The 22,624-nt window shown below is 43.9% G+C and overlaps 1 protein-coding gene across 4 annotated transcripts in view; it reads right to left on the reverse strand.

The window, feature by feature from the left end:
* Positions 1-6,260: 6,260 nt before the first annotated feature.
* The window catches only part of RIN3 (Ras and Rab interactor 3), a 64,813-nt gene continuing 48,449 nt past the window's right edge, over positions 6,261-22,624 (reverse strand). For all 4 annotated transcript variants that reach the window (XM_064715744.1, XM_064715743.1, XM_064715745.1 and 1 more), the window contains 4 exons: positions 21,269-21,577; positions 13,039-13,170; positions 9,443-9,606; positions 6,261-7,541 (listed from right to left, as the gene is read on the reverse strand). In XM_064715744.1, the coding sequence (XP_064571814.1) occupies positions 7,233-7,541; positions 9,443-9,606; positions 13,039-13,170; positions 21,269-21,577 (914 nt within the window). In that variant the 3' untranslated portion in view covers positions 6,261-7,232. The remainder of the gene's footprint in view (positions 7,542-9,442; positions 9,607-13,038; positions 13,171-21,268; positions 21,578-22,624) is intronic.

A 22,624-nucleotide genomic window follows, 5' to 3' on the forward strand; every position in this document is an offset into this window, starting at 1 on the left:
AAGGCAGATACTCTCAAAAACACCTGCACAAGCAAACCAACAAAACCCAAAACAAACCCCAAAACTCCAGCCTAAAAGCAACAACAAAGCCTGTAAAGCCCCAGATCACACTTGAAGGTTCCACTCCTTAGAGGTGACTCAGTAAAGGACAAGTATGGCAGAATCAGAGGTTGTGAGACGATCACAATGTTTCAGGTTGTCCACGGATTTTTACATGTGGAGACAGGATACAGAAATATTTCAGAGTTATTTTCATTGTGTTAAAATAGGCAAAATTTCCTCATCTCCATGTGAGAAGAATGAAGTCTGACAACAACTGAAGAGAGAGTTCTGGGTAGCTCCATCCAGAGGAAAGGGGTTGTAGAGGTATAACTGCTAGTTTTATATAAAGAAGAGCTGGTAAAGCCAAGAGGAACGTGAATAGCTTCATGAAGACTGTCTGCAGAGAGAGATTGATCCCAAAGCAGAGCTAGTGTCAGGATGAATGGAAAAGGTAAAACCCTGTGGAATTAGGCTTTACTGAATTAATAGATGAAAGTTTGCACCTTGGGAGTTGTTGAAAGTTCAGATATGTGCTGCTTTTGAGTTGCTTCTTGTTTCTTCTCAGCTGTAAAGCTGGTTTTTTTTAGCAGAAATCTAAAAATAAGAGTATGAAATTCATGGCTGCCTGAATGTGTTGCAGTTGTTTCCCTGATGGCAGGAGGAAGGGCTGGCCCCACAGACAATTCTTAGTCATTCTCGCTGCTGTCATGAAAGAAAGCATACCAAGATCTCCCAAACACTGGGAAAGAAATTACTCTTTCAAATATATTCTGTTTGAATATATACATTCATCTCTGCTTTTAGAGTTGTTCTCTGCCCTAGAAATCCAGGCTGCTTCTCAAGCACTTAGCATCACCAGTTCATAGGTTTAACATTTTTTTGCACCCTTTTTATATGCCCATCTTTCTGCTGAAGGATTCAGAAGAGGCTTTTGTTTTTCTGAATTTTCACATCTAGAATGCAGAGGTTAAAAAAGAGGCCTCCATGTTCCTCGTAGATGGTGTCACTTTATGACCAAGAGTCTCCAGCCATAGTACATAGACCTCAAAAAGTAATTATCAGATGAGAAATCAGATGCTAGCATGCTTTTATTCTCACACATCACTGACACCCTGGTGGCACTTGTTATCGTCATGTGTCCTGACCCTCCTGCAGATCCTTGTGTCTCTGAGGATACAAAGCCAAAATGTGAGAGTGGAATTTTGTTCTCTTTTCCTCTTGCAAGTGATTTCCATAGCTTCACCATCCTAAATGGCATACCCTTTCCCTCAGGTATGTGGCAAACTGAAAGACACTGAAGATGTCACTGTACCCACTGTCTGAGATGGAGCAGGTTTTCATACATGCTTTGAATTTTCAGTTTGTATCCAGAGACCCATTTCGTTTTTAGTCAACCAGGGAACAGCCCCACAGGAAAAAAAACCAATAACCTTCACTGCACTGATCAATACATTTGTTTTAAGGCCTCCAAATGACATCACACAGACTTAGTACCTGCATGGCAGGCTGTTTATTTTGTGATGGTGATAGAATCTAATGAGAAAATAATTTTAGGATTGTGCAAGTCTTACGCCAGAGTATCCTGTGGTGAGTTGGGCAAGTACAGACACCCTCACTCTTCCTGCAGGCATGCAGTTGCTCAGCCTATCATTCCTAGAATGTTGGGACGCTGGAATGCAAAATATGGAAAACAGTCAGGCTTCTAACAAATTTTCACTAGCAGGCAAAACAGGGCAAAGTTGAGGCTGTGTTATTTACAAAAACAGCAGAAGAGTTGTGTATATCCATAGCCCCAGGGAAGAGTGTCATGCACTGCAACCAAGGTTTCCTGTCCTCCTCCTCCTTGTTGCTGAGAATGGAATCCAAGGCCCTTTTCTGACCATGTGCCAAATCTGCTGTGTGTTTCTACCCAACATCCTGCTGCACAGGAGTTCACTGGCTTTCCTTGGAGAGGACCTGGAGGGCAGGTCCATGGTCAGCCTCCACAGTACACTGTGTGCTGGCTACTTCTGTACAATGCAAACTTAGATGGACACACTTTGTTCAGAGCAGCAGTAACCACCCTCCCTTTACCAGCAATAAAGCAGAAAGCAGTTCACCTGAGTTGGAGATAATGCACTGCTTTAGATACTCCAGTAAGCTGTGTTGTTATAGCTCTCTTCAAACCAAGTTGCATCTTGTCTCATCAGGACAGTTTAAGGTAAGTGCTGAGCACCTGTGGCCATCTCAGGGCAGGAGGCTGAAGGCCTCTCATTGTTGTGCTCAGCCTCTGTCTGTGGGAACAGGGGTGGAGGGGCAGCAGAGGAAAAGGAAACTTAAGCTGAAGTGCTGACTTAAAGCAGCATTTTGTGCCAAGAGCTCAGGAAATTCTGAGTCAGAAACTGTTTGTTTCCTAGGGCCACGATACCCCAAAAGATGGAAGACAACAAAAGTCCTACAATTCTGTAAGCCTTGCACCACAGGCAGAGCTGGCCAGTATCCCACACTCACAGCACCCATCCAAGGAAGGATGCTGGTGGGACAGGCAGAGCCTGCACAGCAGCTGGATAGGAGGAAAACATTTTTCACAGTGCAAGGTGTTAAAATGCAGGACTAGGGCCCCAGGAAGGGGGCATGACCCTGGAGACTGCAGCACTGAAAGGATGAGGCTCTGAACAGCCTTGGGAGACAGCCCCATTTGAACTGGTGACCTCCAGGGGACCCTGCCAGCCTCAATCACTCCACAAGCCCTTAGTAAAAAGCCAGTCTCGTGCCAAGTTTCAAAGTACAGTTGGTGACTGGAGCATGAAGAGGCCCAAAAGCTTTTAAATTCAGCATGGAAACTGCCTTTGATCTCAAAGGCTTTTATTTTAGGATAAACTTGACCTGCCAGTGTCATTATTTCAGTGAATTATTGACAAATTGTGTCACTGGGTGCCAACAGGTGCTAAATTAGCTCTGTGTATGCAGTGGCCACCCCAGCTGGCTGTTTCTGTGCAAAGTTGCTGGGTTCAGCAGGTCTCCCTGTTCCTCTCTCTCACACTGAGAACCATTCCTTGTGAGTAAATGAGTGATCATTGCACAATGTTTCTCTGCAAATGAGTGTTTGAAGAGGCCTTGGCTGGGTTGCACAACCCTACTTGGTCAACACCTCCTGGAACACTCCTGTCTGCTGAGAGCTCACATGAGGGCTGGCACATGAGTGACCGCCTGACTGTCTTGACTAACCAGGGGAGGCCACAGATCAGCAGGCTGGGCTGCTTCCTCTTTGCCTGGGCTGCAGCATGAGGAAACCCCATGGAAAAGCCAATGAACAAAATCCCATGGAGCCTTTAAAAATGTCCATTTCATTCCCACACTTGACTTCTTTTTCCAACACCATCTGAAATGTCAGACACCTGCCCAAAGCAGGGTAGGATCCTGGGCACCAAGATCCAGAGGAAGGGACATGCAGAACTGCTCCAGCAATCCCCATGCTGGAGAATCAGTGCTTTGCCAGGGTCACCAAAACATCAGCATGTTTGTTCCAGGCTGTTTCTGTGTGATCCTGGTGCAGGCAGAGCCTGAGTGCCACCACTGAGCTGTGAGCTTGGAGAGGCAGCATCCATCTCTGTCATCCCAATACCATCACAGGGGTCATCATATGCCAACACACATCCCACCCTGCTTTTGGCCAACAACAGGCAAACCTTCAGCACCACACCTGTCTGCCCCAAGAGCTTGCTTTCCAGGGCAACAGTCCAGCTTCACAATTCACCCACACATTTTACCTTATTCCAAAAAGTTTTTATGACAGCTCTTCCTCCAACTCAGAGGATGTGCTCGAGAATTCCTACCACAACATAATGCACAATTTCCTCAAAACTTCTTTCCACTAGAAGTCACTAAGAAAGACTTACAAAAACTCTGGAAAGGAGATATGATCAGACGAAATGCAACTGAAACACCACCCCCCCCCCCCAAAAAAAAATTGGGACATTTAGTGACTACCAGAAAATGCTATGGGAGGAAATGAGGTGCAGTGCAAAGGACCAAAACATGCCAAAACCAAGCTCACAGGTGTCACAAAATAAGAGAAAAAATCAAGGAGGAAGACATAACTTTGAGGGGAAGATATGAGACATGGCATGGATACTAAAAAAAAGAAAAAAAAATCATCAACAAAGTGAAAGCCATCAAAAGGCATGGCATGCCATCGAGTGCAGGGACATGGACCAAAGACTGCCCAATTGGTCCCCATTGAAATTGCAAGATTCCATTTCTCTTCACGAAAGGAACTGAAATTTCATCTAAAATTCCATCTTATGGGTCATCTCCCAGCTTATGTTTCCTGACAAGGGACAGCTGTGGCCACATTACCCCTGTACTTCAGAGAGTGTGTTTAATGGAATGTTGCTGGTGGTTTACATGATGGGTCCACACGAGCTACTTGCCCATAGCCTCTGGGCATGCTCTGCTCTTCACTGAGCCCTAGCTCAGGGATTTCCTTCCAGGCAGCTCACAGCCAGGCACAGTAATTTGCATTAACATCAATAATTTCTGGGTTTGGGAGAGCCACGGCAGCTCTTGCAAATCAAATCAGAGCTTTGCAGTCGTTATGCCAGAGGAAAATGTTGCGCATGCAATTTGAGAAAAGCCCACATAAATTCAAAGGTTCAAGGCACTCCTTGCATTTCAAAACCTGGAATCTGCAGGTCTGATTTTTGGTCTAGACATTAGTAAATTTAGGTCTGAGTCCGTTCAGATTGCAGTGATTTCACACTCTTTGCACAGGCTCCACTGACCAGCTCTATCCCATACTTCTCCCTGGCCCCAAGGTCCAGCTGGTGACTCAGATGTCCCAGGACACTGAGGTGCTGGAGTGCTTCACTTTGTCAATCAGTTACTTGACCCTGGTGTGTGTAAAGTCCAGTTGCTCTGCAGAAATATCCAGCACATCAGTCCTAGCTTATTTCCTTCCAGGTTTCTATTTTAACCTCTTACCCATCAGATTACTTTTAGGTAATTGACTCATTGACTGTGAATGTTATAATATAATGATAACCTGATCAGGCCAAGGAACAGGGAGCATCAGGGGAGGCCTCAATCCTCTCCTGGACATCCAGCACATTCCTGGCAATGGGGGACAGGCTGGGGGACAGGCTGAGGGCAGGGGAGCTGGAGACCACTCCTACTGCAGCATCACTGGGGCAGGGGCTGACAGACCTGGGAGGCTGGAGTGGGGTCCTGGACCATGTGCAGGGTGGGGAGGCACTGGAGACAGCCACACCTGTGTGAGTGTCCTCAGAGCCCTGACAGCAGCATCAGTTCCCAGATCAGCACTAGAAACTTGTGTCTCAGGTTTAGCCCCAGCATCCCCAGTGCTACCCTGAGAGCAGCCCAGGCTCCCAGCAGGAGCACACAGCCCTGCAGGAGGGTGATGGCAGCATGAGGGAGGGCCTCAGCTCTGGCATCCTGCAGACATGCTGCCCAGAGGCAAGGCAGAGGTGCCAACAGCTGCACACAGCAGAAATAACCATGACTTTGGAGTCAGCTGTGCTGTCATGCATGGCAAGCTCTGCACATGATATCCTCAAAACCAAGATTGCTGTTATTCACTGTTCCTCATTCTTGGTAATTGTCCCTTCCCAACAAGATGTGCACACAGCCATGCTGGCAGATGTACAGAACTGGTTTGCTATCTATGCAGATTTGGCTACAGCTGGGGCACGTAGGCATGGACATTTATTTCAAGCCCTGGAGACTGAGAGAGGGACCAGCTTTATGTAACACCCTTTTATCCTTGGAGCTTCAGGAATAAGGCAGAGACCTTGGGCAACTTGGCCCAAGGTGCCCTAAATCTCTTTTGAATGTTAGTGGGAGGGAACAATAGCAAGTCTGAGTTGCACCTTTTTGCAGTCAGAGCTTTGCTAATCAGCTTTGCTGATTCCAAGCTGGGGCAGCTGCAGTGGAGGTTACTGGCTTCCTGCATGCAGACAACCCAGTATTTTGTGTTTGCAGTGGGAATCTTGTCTCTGTGAAGGTACCCAGAAGACACAGATCTGTCTTGCAACTAAGCCTCCTGTTTCCATTATTCAATCCTCAAAAATTGTTTTCAAATTCAATTAAATGCATTTTTGCATTGATTCAATGTATTCTGTGGGAATTTGTTTGTTCAGAAAAATTTAAGTCTGCAATGACTGAATGACTTAAAGCACACATAGAAAGGAGAATTAGAAAGTTCTGTCTGCAACAGCCTGAATTTATTAAAGTAATAACCTGGTGGGAATTACAGCTAGGATAACACTTGTGAAAATGACAGCCATGTAAAAAGGGATTGGTATTTAATTCTAACTCCTTTTGACTTTCAAATTTTAATCTGATTTGATACATTGGGCAAATTATTAATTTCTTTACAAAGGCTTATTTTAAAATAATTGCACCATATCACACATTAAAATAAATATACAATTAACCAGACACTAAGAAACAACCAACGTGAATAAAACTGCTGTACATGTAAAACTGATGGTGAAGACTTTGAATCTTTAGGAAAAATGCATTGATGAAAATGCCTGTGCTACCTGGTTTGAGTGACAGATAGAAGGCAAAAAATATATTCTTAGTGAAAGTACAGGATCATCTTGCACTGTTTGTAATTATGTGGATTTCAAAGGCAAAGACGTTGTTGACAGCAGGACAGAGATGGAGCTCTGCTACAGGTGGCAACCCTATGCCACTGAATACATCAGACAAGACCCAGTATATTCAAACTGGGTGAACAGATACCATAAAGCACAAACACAATCTTACCTCCAAACAGATTGAGGTGTGTGCAGGCCTTTCAAAGGCCTTGTGCACAGATGTGATTCACACCTGCCATTGTTTATTATAAAGTAAATGTCCACCTTTTCGCAAGATCTCTGGATTTTCTCTACTGTTCATTTACATTCTGCAGTGTTGGCTGGTTGCAGCTGAGAGGTTCTGAGGCTTGACACTTCAAGTTTCCCAGAGGATGAGTGTTCTCCTGAATGCTCCTTTTACTTCTGCAAATGACCTCTATGGAGAAATGCCATGTGTTCAGACACCATCTAGCATTAGCCCATCTGCCCTATGTTGAAGATCACACTCCAGAGAACTTCCAAGGTCTGCAGATACCAGAGGATCTCACAAGGTAAACTATCCAGCTCTTCCAGGATGACAGCAAAGACAGAAAAAAAGCAGCATGGTCCTTAGGAAAAGTCTGACTCTTTGACAATTTGAACTGGTGGGGTTTTATGGTCAATTGGTTTATAAATAAAATGGAAATCTTTCTTGGTTTCACTCTTCAGAAGGGAGGCTTTGATGTGGTGTGGAAGGGCATCTTTGTCCAGCTGCAGCCACTGGTCATCAACATAAACAAAGAGTCCATAGTCCTTGGGATGGGACACTTCAAACTTCTCGGCACACTGCTGGCTCAGCTGCTCAGCTGTGGTATCGCGACGGGAAGCAAGGGTCCTCGACTGACCACTGATTTCCAGAAAGGAGATACAGATGAAATCCTGAAGAGAAACAGGAGGAGAGACCTTGCAGTTAACACAGTAACCTAGGACTGAAGGAGGAAGAATTCAGTCACAAAGCTCTAGCTGCCTAGAGCTCCCAAATATCCTCCAGTCATTCTCCAATGTCCCAGTTATTCTCTCCTTTCTTCCCTCTGTCAGGCTCTGAATCAGCAAATACTTTAGTAAGCAGTTCACCAAATAATTAGCACCATAAAGACACTAAAGTTAAAGCACTTTTTTCTGATTTTACTGAATATCCTTAAGAGAATGATCTGCAATGGTTCATTCTCCCATCTTTTTACAGCTCCTGAAGAAAGGGTTTACAAAGAAGTGACAGACAAGAGAAACAGACCAGAAATGTCAGAGATCTGGCCTGAAAACCCCCTGTTTCCCAGAAATGGGATAGGGCTAGCAGTGTGGTGGCCTTGCAACTTCACAATCACCCAAACAGCATCTTGAAAGCGTGCCCTCTGAACTTCCTTCCATCAGTAAGGAAATAGCAGAAGTTATGCTGAGAAGGCTGATTTACTTGTATCCTGTTTCAGGCAGTAACAACTGTTGTGACAGCTTTCATCTTGCCAAACACATAAGGAACAGACTCTAGAGAGCTTTTGGTCACAGTGGAACCTGTGTGTTTAATTTGCATATGTGAATTCCAAAACAAATCCCATTTTGTTCAGAACATAATGAGGATCCCTGGCAGAAGGGGAGTTTTCAAATGCATGGACTATGGGCTTCCAAACAACATTTAAGGAGTATCACTGCAGTGGATTGAGGCAGGCAGAAGGATGGACAGAGCCCTGCTGAACATATCAGCATGTGGTTTAGCTTTGCCAGAATGGGCTTTCATGTCTGATACTACCCCTCACTCAAAGGGGTGCAAAGTGGCCCTTCAGCTGCTGGAGGTGGTGGGAATCTTCTGGGGAAATGTGTCCTTTGCTTGCTCAGCTATTATGCTCCATGCTAGGTACTTCTATGAGCTACTGCTGCCAGAGCAGCACTCAGGGCTGGATGGGTATTTGCTCTATCTCACACACCATTCCTGGTTTCTGAGATCATCAGGGACTGGTTGGACTGCAATACGGGAAATCTCTTCAACTCCATGCTTTCACATGGACTACTGTCCCCCACAGAAGACCTTTCCCTGGCTTTCCCCTCGGCATGCAGAATTTTCAGTTCTGCGCAGTGAAAGCACTACAGAACTCGAGACGTGGCCTTTGCTGCCTCCCTGTGGGTGATAATTTGATCACAGCACAGGGGGCTGGCTGGGTATCCTGCCTGCCTGAACCAGTCTCATCATGGCTGGAGGCCCAGAGCACTCATCTGTCCCGGGACCTTCTCCCACTGGCGCACAGGGAGATTTTGCCAGGCCATGCACAGCATGGGCTTCAAAACTGACCCAACGTGATGGGTTTTTCTGCTGCCAGACAGGCTCTGGAAGATGCTTGACTGACTGTTTTTTGGGATGTCTCAGACCCCCCTACAGCTTTATACCATCTAGAAGCAGCCCTGCATAGCCTGCTCACATCTCAGTTTAGCCCATGATTTCCCCAGGCATTAAGGGTGATGATTAAGAGAGGCTTCTGAGTCCCCACCACAGCTCCTGCATGCAAAGGCTCCTAGCACACCTCCTTTGAGAATGAACAAAAAAAATCACTTTGCAGTTATATTTAAAACTACAAAATTATAGGGGTACTTCAAGATTTCAAAATTTGCTTCATAGGTAGTATGTATTTCAAATGTGGTGTGGTTTTTAAGACCTGGAAACCTTGCCCCAGATGTACTCTTATTTTTTTAACAGTGATTTCAATTAATTTCATTTAAAAATAATTATCATATTAAAGATTTCTAAGTATGGAGAAAGCAAGCAGGCTTTTCCCCTAGGATATAACGCCGGCTACCTGCACAGAGGAGCGGGAAGCCCGGGCCTTGTTCAGCGTTCTCCGTCGCTCCCAGCGGTGGATGGAGTCCTGAACCTCCACGCTCAGCTGCCGTGTCACAGTGATTTTGTCGTAGTTCTTGATGTGCTCCAGGACCCCGTAGGTGGTGGTTAAATAATAGGAGCCTGCAAAAGGTGAAAGTCTTGTGTGAACATCACACCTTCATGGGCCATTCGGTCCCGCTCCCACCCTGCCCACACGGGGCAGCTGCCTGAGCCTTGCTGCAGGGGTCACTGGTGTCACCCGAGTGAAGGACACCCTGTGACCAGCATCCTCCAGCCCCTCCTGCTCCACATCAGTGCTGCTCCCCAGATTGCTGCAGCTGTAGATGTCCTGGGAGAGAACATGGGCCAAAAGGAAAGAGCTACAAAAACTGCTTTCACAAACAAGCCCTGGTCACAGATGATTATTCTTTGGGCCACGGCCATCTTTTTGTTGTGTGCGATAGGGGCCATGCAACAGTTCTGTAACTTGGGCTCCTGAACAGTCCCCACGATGCAGGGAAATAGAAATAATAGTAGATTACTGCAGGACAGGCACAAAGCCTGGATCCAGCTCCCAGCTCCAGCTGCACTACTCTTGCATGTTTGGATTTCAGGGCTCCTGTTGAGGGGTGTCTCAGACCTGCAGGAACAAGTCATCGTCTGTTCCCTCCATTCTCCATTGATTACGCAGGCACCCCAGGCATTCACCTGTAATCCCTGGACTGTTCAGGGCCGCGGGATAAATCTTGGTAACGCAGAGAAACAGGGCAAAGTGGCAAAAGCCCCTTTTCCTCAGAACCCCGTGCACGGCTGCTGTGGCGCTGCTTGCAGCAGGAAATCAATGACGGACTGCAGCCGCAGGGCGGCAGCTCGGCCCCGATAACAGCCGGCTCAGCTGCAGGTGAGCCCTGGCAAGGACAGACACGCTGCTCTGCTGGCACGGCAGCCCCGAGGCAAGGCCCATGAAGGGCTGGCTCCCTCAGCTGGGAACGGGAGGCTCGGGCCCGGGCTGGGGCAGGGTCAGCCCGCGGAGCTGCAGGACAGCGGCGAGGCCATGCCCTGCTCCGGGCCCGGCACCCGGTGCCTGCAGACGGGGACAGCTGACGGCTGCTTCGGCGGAGTTTCACCCCAAGAGCAGTACTGTAAATCAAAGGTGACTCCGACATTAGTGAGGGAGAGAGAATGATGCATCCATCACCAGACGGCTAATTAATTACTTTATTATACTATACTGTACACATTTTATCTAAACTGAATCTGCCAAGCACTCAATCTGCACACACCCTGCTCACACTGCACTGAATCTCGTGACTGTCCACCCACAGTCCCGATACACACACTCACCTGGCCCTGACAGGCCAAGGGAACAAAACACCATCACTTTGGGTAAACAATCTCCATATTGCATTCTGCTTTGCACAGCACAGGCGCAGCAAGTGATAATAATTGTGTTTTCCCTTTCTCTGAGGTTCAGAGAATGTGAATCTCAGAAACCCTTGGGAAGAATTGTGCCTTGCATTCCTCTGTGAAGAGAAACGCGGCAGCGCCGCAGGGCCTGTAGATGGCCCTCGCACACAGCCCAGCCCAGCCCAGCCTGTCCCTCACAGCCCGCGGGGCCGAGCTGTGTCAGCCCTGGCTGCTCCAGGGAAGCAAAGACAGCGCTTAATTAAAGAGCAGAGTTTTTAGAGCACCATGAGAGTTTTCTGTAGGAGAGGAGAGACCAAGACGCTGCCATTTGACTTCCTGTGCTCTAGTGGATCGACAAGGAGTGTCCCATAGTTTTGAAGGTTTTTGCCCAAACCACTCATTTTTCTTAATTGTCTCCCACAAAGAGGTGCTGAGAATAGGCTAAGAAGTCTAAAAGTTCCACTTTTCTCCTCTTAAATACAGTTACCACCCTGTCTGTCATTCAATATTTCTCCTCTTCTGGCTGAGTCAGAGGTAGCTGTGATGGGAACAGGGTGTATCCCTTCCCTCAGAACCCTGGGAGGAAGAGCTCTGAGTCCCCCCGCCCCCAACAGGAATTCATCACAACTTTTTTAAGAATTAAGTTTTTGCCCACTGTCAATTTCTTCATTTCCATCCAGTTGTTCCCTAAAATCTGTCATTGTCTTTGTTCCAGCATTCAGCATCACCATTGCTATTAAATTAATTAAAAAGTGTATTTTTAATTTGGAGGCAAAATTGAAGTGATTTTGTATATTGATTTATGCAATTTCACAGTTTTTTTCACTTCTGCTTTACTTCTTTCCCTCTAATTTCTGGAGCTGAACACTTTTTGCTATTCAACTTTGAAAGGCCTAACTCAAGTTAACTTTTGCCAGTTCTACACTTTGCAGTCTCAGAGCTGTCTTCACTGAGATGTTCTTTTTTGACCCCCATTCCTCATATTTGCAGTTACTCCTACTGTCCTTTCTGATGTGATTATTCAGTCAGTTTGATTTGGAACTCTCTCACAAAATTTTTCCTTTTGACTGGAGTGCACATTTCACAAAGTCTTTGAGCTAAGAGAACTTCCAGCCAGCTTTGCTTTTGACATCCTGAGCTCCCCAACCCAGATGACTTCAGTAACCAGCCTGGTAGTGTGCCCCTTTGAAATGTAGAACCTGTGTGCAGAGCAGTCACCAAAAGCAGCTTGGTTATGTCCACAAAATACTGTCCTTCAGTTAACATTTTTGTCTGCTAAGAATTCTTTTCAGCAGAAAAACTAGCCTGTGCAGAAACACCTTACTAATGTACTGTATTGCTACTAATCATTCTATTAGTACTTACTTTTGTCCCACTCTGCACTGTGCTGGGATGACATGTTTAGTTTCAGACTTATATCCTCATTTAATATAAATAAAATTAGTCTGCTGTTGTTCATCCAGGACTCCTTTCTAGAATCTCAGTACTTACCAAAGTAAAGTCTAAAATAAACTATTTTATTGGTTTAGTGACGACTCGGTGATAAATGATCTGTGTTCCTAATTCAGAGTGTGTAATTGTCACTTGGGAAGCATGTGCTTTCCAAGCTATATTTAAGAAACTGGAGGCCCACTGGGGTATTTATCTTTCTGATAACAGAGCTCTTTGGTCACTTCCAAACTCAATATTCCTCTCTAACCTAACTTTATTTTCTCTGTCTCACTATGATGCTCAGTCAGAGAACATTGTCAGAAGGTTCACTCAAATTTAGGAGTAGAGTGACCATGAGAATAAAGCCCTCAGGCATATAAAGCAGTTTAAGAAATGTGCTTTTTTCTCACTGGAATAAATAAAAGTATCTGCACAATTTTTTGCAGCAGCTGTTTAATTTTAGCAAAAACCTTCCAGCTTTTCAGCCTTTGGGCCAAGTGACACAAGATGTCTCTGTTTAGGTTGCTAATCCACCACCTCAGTTATCATTTATGGTGAGTCCCTGCCTTTTCTAGCTAAAAGAAGTTAAAGTACTTGGCAATAATTTTAGAGATTCAGATTTGAAAAGACGGGCCAAAGTATTATCCACAAAATCTAGCCAGAGCCCTGCTGCCCAACTTTCACAAATGGTGATTTCCAAAGTGAATATCCCATGAGCAAGCTCTGTACTCTTACCTTCTCCCAGCTGCAGAGCAGGGTCCATGAGCTCCATCATATACTCCACATTCAGAAGGACTTCAGTCAAGTTGCTGCGGGCCAGCACATACATGAGCACAGGGAGGAAGTCATCTGCACCATAGGGCTTCCCTGAGCAAAGAGAAACACAGCATGGTCCCAATAACACCAAAAAATCATGGTCCCACACAACAGTGTCAGATTCTCACACACTGAGTCCTTTGCAGACTTCAGCTTATGTTACCTGAAGAGTTACAGCTCAAAAGCACCAGCAAAAATGCCGAAAACAGAAATTTAGGTCACTTAAAAAGTAAGTTAACTTGCTTCGAGCCCAAACTAGGATGTTGAAAATTAACTGGAGAAATATAAACTTAACTTCATTGATGACAAACAATTGGCAATTTTTGAAGAGTGCAAAGGCTTCCAGCTTGTCCCTCTGATTTGATACTGACATCAAAACTGCAGTTCAGGTTGGCAATATTAGTAGGGAAGTTATCTATGTGCATTAGGGGTATTTATTCTCTTAGAATTACTCTATGTGTGGTACCAAAAAACAGAAAATAGAATTTGAGACAGTGGTTTTAGGACTGGGGAATTCTGTGTTTATATCCCTTCAGAAGGCAAAACATCACACTACATGATCCTAATTAAAACAGTTGCCCAAGAGCTAGGATCCAAGAGGAATCATCTTTCTAAATATGCTGTCTAGCTAGGAAAACAGAAAGATTTTTACATTGGACTTTAACCTAGTTTTTGAAATTGGTGCACAGCAGATGCTCAATATTTCTTGTGCTTAAAACATTCTTATCAACTAAGTTAACAAAGTGATCTAACAGACAGTCTATAAGAGCTTTTTGGGATAGCTAAGAACAAAAAAAAAATGCATGTTAAGTCGCAATTACAAATAATTACTACTTAAGATAGAATCCAAACTGAAGCTTCCTTACATAAACCACAAAGCACACAAGGATAACTTTTTTCATTTGAAAGATACTTTCACTTTCAACCAGCATGTCATAAAGTCATCATGGAAAACCCACAATAGCAAGTTTTTTACCAGACCAACCTTCAGAGCTGACCATTCCTCTTAACCTACTCTGCTTTCATTCTGAATGTCTTTCCCCAGACTGTGGGGAGTTTTTTCTCCCCTGTGCACTTGGATATGTTGGTTTATGGACTATGTGTGTCTCAATTGAGAACTGCTTGTCTCAGCTCAAGGAATCAAAGCTAACCTTGATGTAGTTTTGGTGAAATTATGCTCCAGCCATTTTTGGCCCATAGCACACATGCTCTTCCATGGTAGGGCATACATTCCTATTTCTCAAATGTTCCCACTGACTTATTTCAAATATTTGCCATGAGTCAGATTTCTTTTTTTGTCATTCATAGCTGACGCAGATTCTCCACTGGCAAAGAAAGATATTCTTCTGAAGCCTCAAATAAACATGAGCTTAGTCCCTGATTTAAAAAAAAAGTGTGGCTTTGAAATAAACCCAGTAATACATCTTGTGAACAGAGAGTTGATCCATTTAAAACAAAGAGTTAGAGAATGAGAGATCATCAGGGCAGTAATTCAGTCTGTTTCTAACAGAGCCCACACATGCCATAACAGACTATTTATTTAATGAAAGCTGGATTAACACTTTCAATTCTGATTGCTTTGTTATGGCTGCCTTTAGTTAAAATACACAGCCTTAGGTCTTCAATGAAACTACAAATGGACTTCATTGTTCCATTAACATCTGTATGGACATTTTTTTGTCTGTTTTTCCCTTGGCTTATGTCTCTGTGAAAGCTTTAGCTCTGTGAAGAGTCTAACTCATTACTGTCATATACATTACCTTAATGCAAGCAGCTTACTGTTACAGCTGTTTAATATTTTCTAGGGGGAATAAAATAATTAAAAAAAAGAAATATGACAAAACAGACATGAAAATGTAACAGAAAATCTTCTCAGCAAAAAGCCCTATTTTCTTTTTGCTTTGTTGGTTGGTTGGTTGGTTGCTCAGTTGCTGGCTTTTTACATGTCACCAAAGCAGATCATGAGCAGAGAACAGACTGACCAACTAATGCAGGATGGAAACAGCAGCTTGGAACTAAACAATTCCATGTCCCCATTCACCAACTTCTGGAGTCTACAGAAGTGAAAGTTAGAAGAAAATTCTCAAGAATGCCTACAAAATCTCTCTGTTTCTTTTTTGTTGTCTGAGAAGTGGTTGTAAGTACAATCATGTATAGAGACAATTCTTTTTCATGCTGTTTATCTCATTTCTATAAGCTGATTTAGCTGCTCTGCCCTCCAGTCCTTGCTATAAACTCTTCTCAACTTTAAGACTTCATAGAAATATTATTGGAATTCCAGCTGTTTATATGCCTTAAATATGAAAATCTGATCTACAGATTAATAGTAAATGCTGAGCAGGGATGACTCAGGTCTGACTGAAATAATGGAAAGAACACATGTTCCATGTCCTGTATACTCACAACCTGTGTGAATTACTAGACACCACGTTAATCCACCTGTGGCTATATGTCACCCAATTTTAAATACCCACATCCATAGCAAAAGCTGAGGTCAGCAGGAGCAGAATCTGTCAACAAGGGAAAAGCAAAACTAATCACCAATGATCTAGCTCTGACTCCATTCTGTGTTTTTTTTGTGTTGCCACAAGCCTCCAGTGTGGCCAAGGGCAGGCCAGGCACGGTATATTGCACCTTGTAGGCATCTCAATAGCATCTCTCCCCTGAGTGCTCCTGGAGCCAAGGAGAAGTGCCTGAGAGGGCAGGGCTCTGACTGTCCCCTGTTCTCCTGGCCCCTCCAGTACAGGGACTAGCTTTGACATGTACAGCCCTCAGTCCAAGCGTGGCCCTGAGATGCTCCATATCTCAGTCCATCCATAGGGAAAATAGGTGCTGTCAGCAACTCAAATATGCCCAGAAACAGGAGTCTACAAAGACAGATGAAATAATGTCTATGGACCAAGACACCTGAGAGGTTGTTTCAGCACTGTATAACCCCCATGTTTCCTGTGCCACTAACCAGTGTCCATCTGGGAGCTGCAGCAGAGGTATTCTCTGCAGGCTGCTGCCTCCTCAGCTCTACTTTCAAGCTGGGCCTGAGCCAAATTCCTAGACCTGTATGACTTGCTCCATCTGTGGTCTCTCACAGAGGGGAATTTTTGCAGCTGACAGAGTTAAATCTTGCTCTGACCCTGCCACTGCTCTCAGTGACAGTGAGACTGAGCTTGCCTATTCAAGGTGGTGCTGTCCTACTCCAGATACAACTTGCTTGCTTCATTTCCCCTTCTTCCCTGCCGGGTCAGGAAACATTTATTTCATAAATATCTCTAAGAAGCTTAAAATAAGCCTTCTCTTCTGCCACAAACTCATCCTATTATGTTTATAGCAAAGCAAGTACAACGTCAGCTCCTGGCTGGGATGCAGCACTTGAATAGATGAGTATAATTAAAATACATGATTTAAAGCCACTGGAATTCTGCCCAAGCCTCCATAAAGAAATTACAGTCTATTTTAATACATTCATGCATTTCTTTTCTCTCTGTGTATATTCTAAAAACCAGCAGATAGGGGTGATGCCCTGCACCTTTCTCTAATATTTTACAAACACTAGCTTGATGTCTAGAAGCAGATCTCCACAAAATATGAGTTTTAGCCTCAGTTTGAAGCTGGAAAACCTGAGGTGCAGGAAGGCTAACTGGGATTTGTTTAAGATCATAAGAAAAGATTGTGACTTTCCCTCAACACACTAGCATTTGCTGTCTCTTGTCTATCCTATACTACTTTCAGCAAGGTTTAATTTGTGATATAGTGAATTAAGTGAGTTAATAGATGTAGACAGCATGAATTCACTTCAAAAATGTGTGGTTTAGAGAACAGAGGAATTCGGTCCCCTTGAAAAATTTGAACTGGCTCTTTGTAGAAATTTTGCTAGATGGCAGAACCCTCAAAATCTCTAGTCCATCACTCTTTGTTAAAAGTAACTTAAAGACTTATATCCTCTTTTGAAAGATATCAAAGTAAACCTGTTATGTATAGCTTTATTTTCCTTCTCAGAAGTGAGATATGATAATAAGCAGTGTAATGGGATTGCTCTGACAGCTTTAGGAGCTTCTAGCATGGGCTCTTCACTGGCTGCTGAAGTATTGGAGTCCAGCTTCCTTTCTACAAGCTTAGCTATCCCACTAAAGACACAGCTTTGCTTTTGCCAGCTGCAGAGCCTTAAAGGAGTACATCAGGGCAGCTAATATCTGGCTGCTCAGTTCTGTAGGGGTGACAAACTTAATTCTAAAAGCTAAGGAAGAGAAATATTCCAGTGGAATATATGTCCTATCTATCCTCTTTTTCCAAAAGCAAACTATGCACATTATCCTTGCAAAACTCTGCAATAGAAATTATTAAATCAGATGTTCTGGTCACCTAGCCAATTCCATGACTAGTACAAACTATAGTTTTGAACTATATGGCCAGCTGCCTGTGCAGTTCAAAGATAGTCCAAAAATGAAGCTTCATAATCTTAGGTAGTTCGCAAGTTAGAAATGTTGCAGTAAGCAAATTGTACCTCCATTCTTCTTCAAACTCCTTTGAAAGCAGTTTGCCCATCTTTCAAACTTCCAGCCTAGACTTAGAGCTTTTCCATCCCTGATCTTCCTCACTCATGGGCTGACCAGATTTGGCCTGTTTGTCTCACAGACTGTCTCCATAAACCAATGCCTATTGCTGCTTTGTTTTTCCATCAGCTCTCTTCCACAGTGGCAGCTCCCAGGCAGCACAAGGCTGGGTGACCCGGGCACACCGCTGCCAGTACACACCACATGTATTGCACATTTGCATTGATTCTCACTCTACAGGTGTCACTTGTGTTTTTGATGAAAAGCAGAGATTCTCATTTGACCCGTATCACACAATATACATTTAATCTTTTTTCTGAGTAAAGGTATTTCTGAAAGACACATAATAAGCATTTTTTCTATATAACATTACTATGTTTCCACATAAATTGGCTTTGTGCCCAGCTGTCCCTGTGCATATTGCAGCATGCCTTCCAAATGCAAGAGCTCTATGATTCCTGCCTCTTACTTTCTCTAGTGCTAAAAAAAAAAAAAAAAGCCAGCCATTTTGTGGAGTGTGGGTTTCCAAAATCTATTTTTTAAAATGCATTTTATTTTTACTAACCATTTCTAGCATTTTTAGCAGGCAGGTGACATATTTTCAGATTGTCGGTTATATTCTTGGGGGCATATGTTTCAGTCATTTAAGTTTGCGTAGAAGTTGGAAAAGCTCAGTGAGACACCTCAATACTGTCATAATTGTGCCTATGATGAGGATTCACTTACTAATATCACTGCCTACATAGTCCATATGAGTATTCATTTCTTTGATAGCCAGTAATGAATTAATCAATATATTCACTGGAGCTTGCCTTGAGTCATCTTGCTCTAAAGCAGAAGCCTAAATGCAGCCAGATGAATCATCTGGACTCCACGGTCTGACTGCACAATGTGTGTGATGGGAGGCTTGGCATGAAACCCCTCTGTGGCCACCTACAGCAGGATGTAGCCAGAGATTGGTCCTGCCTCAACTCTATCATGGAGCTGTACTCTTGAGAGAAAGGTGTATGACTAAGACTGTGAAGTTGCCTTCCTGATTCCTTGTGATGAATCACTTCCATAAGCTGATTGCCTTCAGCTTGAGGAAGAAATGCTAGTTTAAACCAGTTTAGGGTCCAACCCATTCAGTTCATAGTCTTAAGTATCAGAGATTTCAACCACAGCCAATTTATCAGGCAGATTTTATCATGTAATATGAATTGTAATCAAACCAAAGACATCCTCCTTTCTTAAAATGTCTTGATAGACATGGAGTCAGTCAAGGCAGAGTTTAAAGTTTCATAACTCTTTCAGCAGGGCAAAGATGGACACCACCACAGGTGCAGATGTTCCTGAGTATGCCCGTCCTTAGTTTTAAAGGAAACTTGGTACCTCTTGGGACATCCTGGCCAAACCTGGAATGCTGTACATGGGTCTCAAAATGTTAAAAAACTTGCTTTTTCATATGAGTCTGAAAAGAAAAGGTGCCTGATTAGGTGATGTTGGCATTTTGCTTTGAGAAGTAAAACCATATTCTTAGGTCAGCTCATCCTGTGGCCAGCCTAAAGTGAATAAAACCTGGTCTGACCTGACAAATTGCAAATTAAGTCAAACACAAGGAGTTTCCATGTTATTGAACAGGTAATGTTTCTCACAGAGGTAGACTGATTTTGGGAATGATTTGTGTTTCACCTGCTCTGATCTTGGAAAAGGAGGGACCTTTCTAATTGAGCAGTTAGGAAAAGGAGTGAAAAGGAGAAGAAACTATTGCACAGGAAGCTGAGCATGGCCTCTGCTCTTCCTGTGTGAAGAACACTGTGCTGCCTCACGGCTGGCTAAAAGCAAAAGGGGCCCTGTGCTGTTGCTCTTGAGATGGGCAGAGAGCAGGAGATTTCCCACCAGCTGAAATCTGCTCTGAGGACCCCATAGCATGCTTTTCCCTGTCATAAAAATATTTCAGGTTGCTGAAATATTTCAGGTTCCAGTCTTTGCCACTGGAAAATAAAAGTGTCATGGGTTCCGTTCATTCTGTGAAAGAGATTTCACACATTTTGCTTCTAAGTCTACAGGGCATTTCACTCAATTACTCTCCAAGTCTGCTGTTTTCCAGGAGTTAGATACAACATTCTTCTCCCCTTAGCTTCTTTTTCAGGTCTGAATTCGTTGGGGTACATTTCCAATATTCCAGGCCAGTTTTCTTCTGGCCAAGCCCTGACATGCATCACTGATCATGCATAAGAGAGAGGGAACTTGATATAAGGGAGAGGGAACTGGATGCCCAGGAGTAAAATCAGCTTCCAACCTACACCCTGCTGAGTAGTACTCAGGATGAGAGAACAGCTGAACTGGCTGAAATGCACTGCTTTGGTTAGCGTGGCAAACCGCAGTGAAACCATCTAATTTCATGAATGTCAGTATTTTAATCATGTTGGGGTTTTGTAATTATTTCCCTGTCTCCTCATTTCTGTTACAGAAAGTGACACAACAGTATTTCCTTCAACAGAAAAATTCCAGCCTCGAGCTAACTAAGGTGTGATGTGTACATAACACCAGCATCAGAAGGAGACCATGTGGGTTTTAGTGAGGCTTGCAAGTCCTTGATCTAAACCAAATTTATTCTCAAACTTCACACAACTGTTTTAACAAAGTCACAGCAAATTCCCCTACATATGTCCAAATCTCATGATACCTGAAGACAGTGAGAGGTCCTTTCCACCCTGTAGCTAAGGCTCAGCCCTGGGGTGGTTTCTTGCTCTGGTGTTAATGTGTCTGGACTGGTCGCTGAACCTTGCTGCTTACTATCCAAGAGATCACCCTGAGGTGAGGCTGAGCAGGGACATAACAATCCCTGTATGAATGCTCCAAGGCTGTTGCCAGTACAAAATAAAGCAGAATAGCTAAAAGCACCTTTGGTGACTGAGTCCTTAAACAACCACAGGTTATTGCAAGTTAATACCTGGCTTCTCTCCAGATTCAGGCATGGCTGGTCATCAGCTCACACTATACAAAAAAAGCTCTTAAACTGGCAAGGCAAATTGCTGGAGGAAGGGACTTGCAGGTCTATCTGCAAAGATGCATCCTGGCCAAGGGTTTAATTTCTGCATTAGTGCCCATGTTGTGTTTATACTGACAGCACATACTGCCTCGCACAGAAGTGGCTTTTAGAATTTACTGGAGCATCAGGAATTAGCAACAAACTACTACACTCTACATCTCCTCCTCAGTTTAGGCAAAACTCTGCAAAGGCCAAATCAAGAGCCTTTTACCAGAGACCCATTCCTAGAATTTACCATTACTCTGCAGCAAGCCAGGACTGAGCCCCTAGAATATTTGGAGAGCTGTGTGCAGATCTGTGCAAAAAGGATATTATAAACCACACACTTATGGGTAACTAATTTTTTGAGTTATGGAGCTTAAAGTTAACCAGGTAACCAGTTATTAGTGCAGAGAACTTCACTAAGCCTTCAATTTTGGACACAACCTGTGGACATCTGATACCAAACACATCAACCACCACTGCTACCTCCAATGTGAATATTGCCATGCCAGTTGTATCATAAGCACTGTTCCTTTGATACAAGGAGAAAGACCCATGGTGGATACCATCAGCAGGAGTCCTGTACCTGGATTTCCCTGAGCCATGGAGTCATAGATGAGTTTGCAGGTCTTCAGCAAGATGGCAATTTTTTTTTCTGGAGAGTAAGTCTTGTGCATGGTTGTGAACTTGTGAAGGATCTTTTCCAGCACAGCAGTTTCAGGTACACTGGTTGTGACACCCAGGTCAGTGGTAGTTGTGTTTTGTATCACAAGTTGGTTCTCTTTCAGCTGCTGTAAAGATCCATCTTTGCTGTGTATTTCTTTTAAGGAAGAATTAATGGCTTCCTTTAAAGGTTTCAGGACACATTTGTACAAAGCTGTCTCAGCAATCACTTCTGCATAGAGAAGGGAGAACACAAAAGCACATAATAAATAAGCAATCCAGTAGTACAGGTGCAAGTAAAAGTCCTAAGGAAACATGTGGTTGGTTATTCAAACACTACTATATAGCTGTGAGAAGGGAGCAGAAATCACATCCCAGAAAGTAAACATTTCATTACCAACACCATCCAGAAGTCCTAGATGGGCTTGAGATGAACATCAGTGTGTGGTCTCTGTCACTGGAGCTGTAGGAGACCTCCTGCTACCAGCAGTCCCTGCTCTCTCTGCCTGACTCCTGGCTGACCAGCATGGCATTGCCAGGCAGCAGGAAAGCCAACTCTGAGGAAAGAAGAGGAATCTCACCTAACTGTGATTTTTTTTTCACAGCCCTGTCCTTACAGATGCCCAGATGCAATTCATCTCATGTCCCTTCTGACCTCTCCTTCTGACTTTTTTGAGATATTCACTTTGGGATGAAATTAATTGCACCCTCAAAGCACCCCTTTCTTTCCTCAAAGCAGCTGCACCCACCAGCTCAGAGACAGAGACCAATATCTGGTCAGAAGTTTCTCATTGTTTCTGCTCAAGGGACTCTGAATTACTGATCCTATAAGATACATCTTATGCCACCTGTGGCCTGTGGAGGAGGAAATAATGAGTGGGTTGAGAATTTGCTTAATTATTGGCTGAAGATGAAAGGAAGCATAAGAGACTGTGAGGAAGCCTGTTGTCTGAGTCCTAGGAACCAGAGGCAGAACTAGAGGGACTGCAAGAGATTCGCTTGTTGCAATGAGGCAAAAAGGTCATTGGCAAAAGAGTTCATCTGCTCAGGCAGTGAGGAATGAACCAGAGGGCAGTAATATTTATGTGTTCAAAATGCAATTATTTTAAAGAATCCAGAGAATCAATCAGCCTGAAGCAGGGCAAATTCAAGTGGTACATCCTTCAGTGGGAATCCTTGTCCTCCACAGAAGAAGACAGCCTGTCAAAGTTGACTGGGCTACATCATCCTGTTAAGGAGCTGGCAGTGAACAGGGTTAGACACAGGGCCAAAACCAGGC

This window comes from Zonotrichia leucophrys, chromosome 5 (genome assembly GCF_028769735.1).
Source record: "Zonotrichia leucophrys gambelii isolate GWCS_2022_RI chromosome 5, RI_Zleu_2.0, whole genome shotgun sequence".
In the NCBI taxonomy this organism is placed as follows: Eukaryota; Metazoa; Chordata; class Aves; order Passeriformes; family Passerellidae; genus Zonotrichia; species Zonotrichia leucophrys.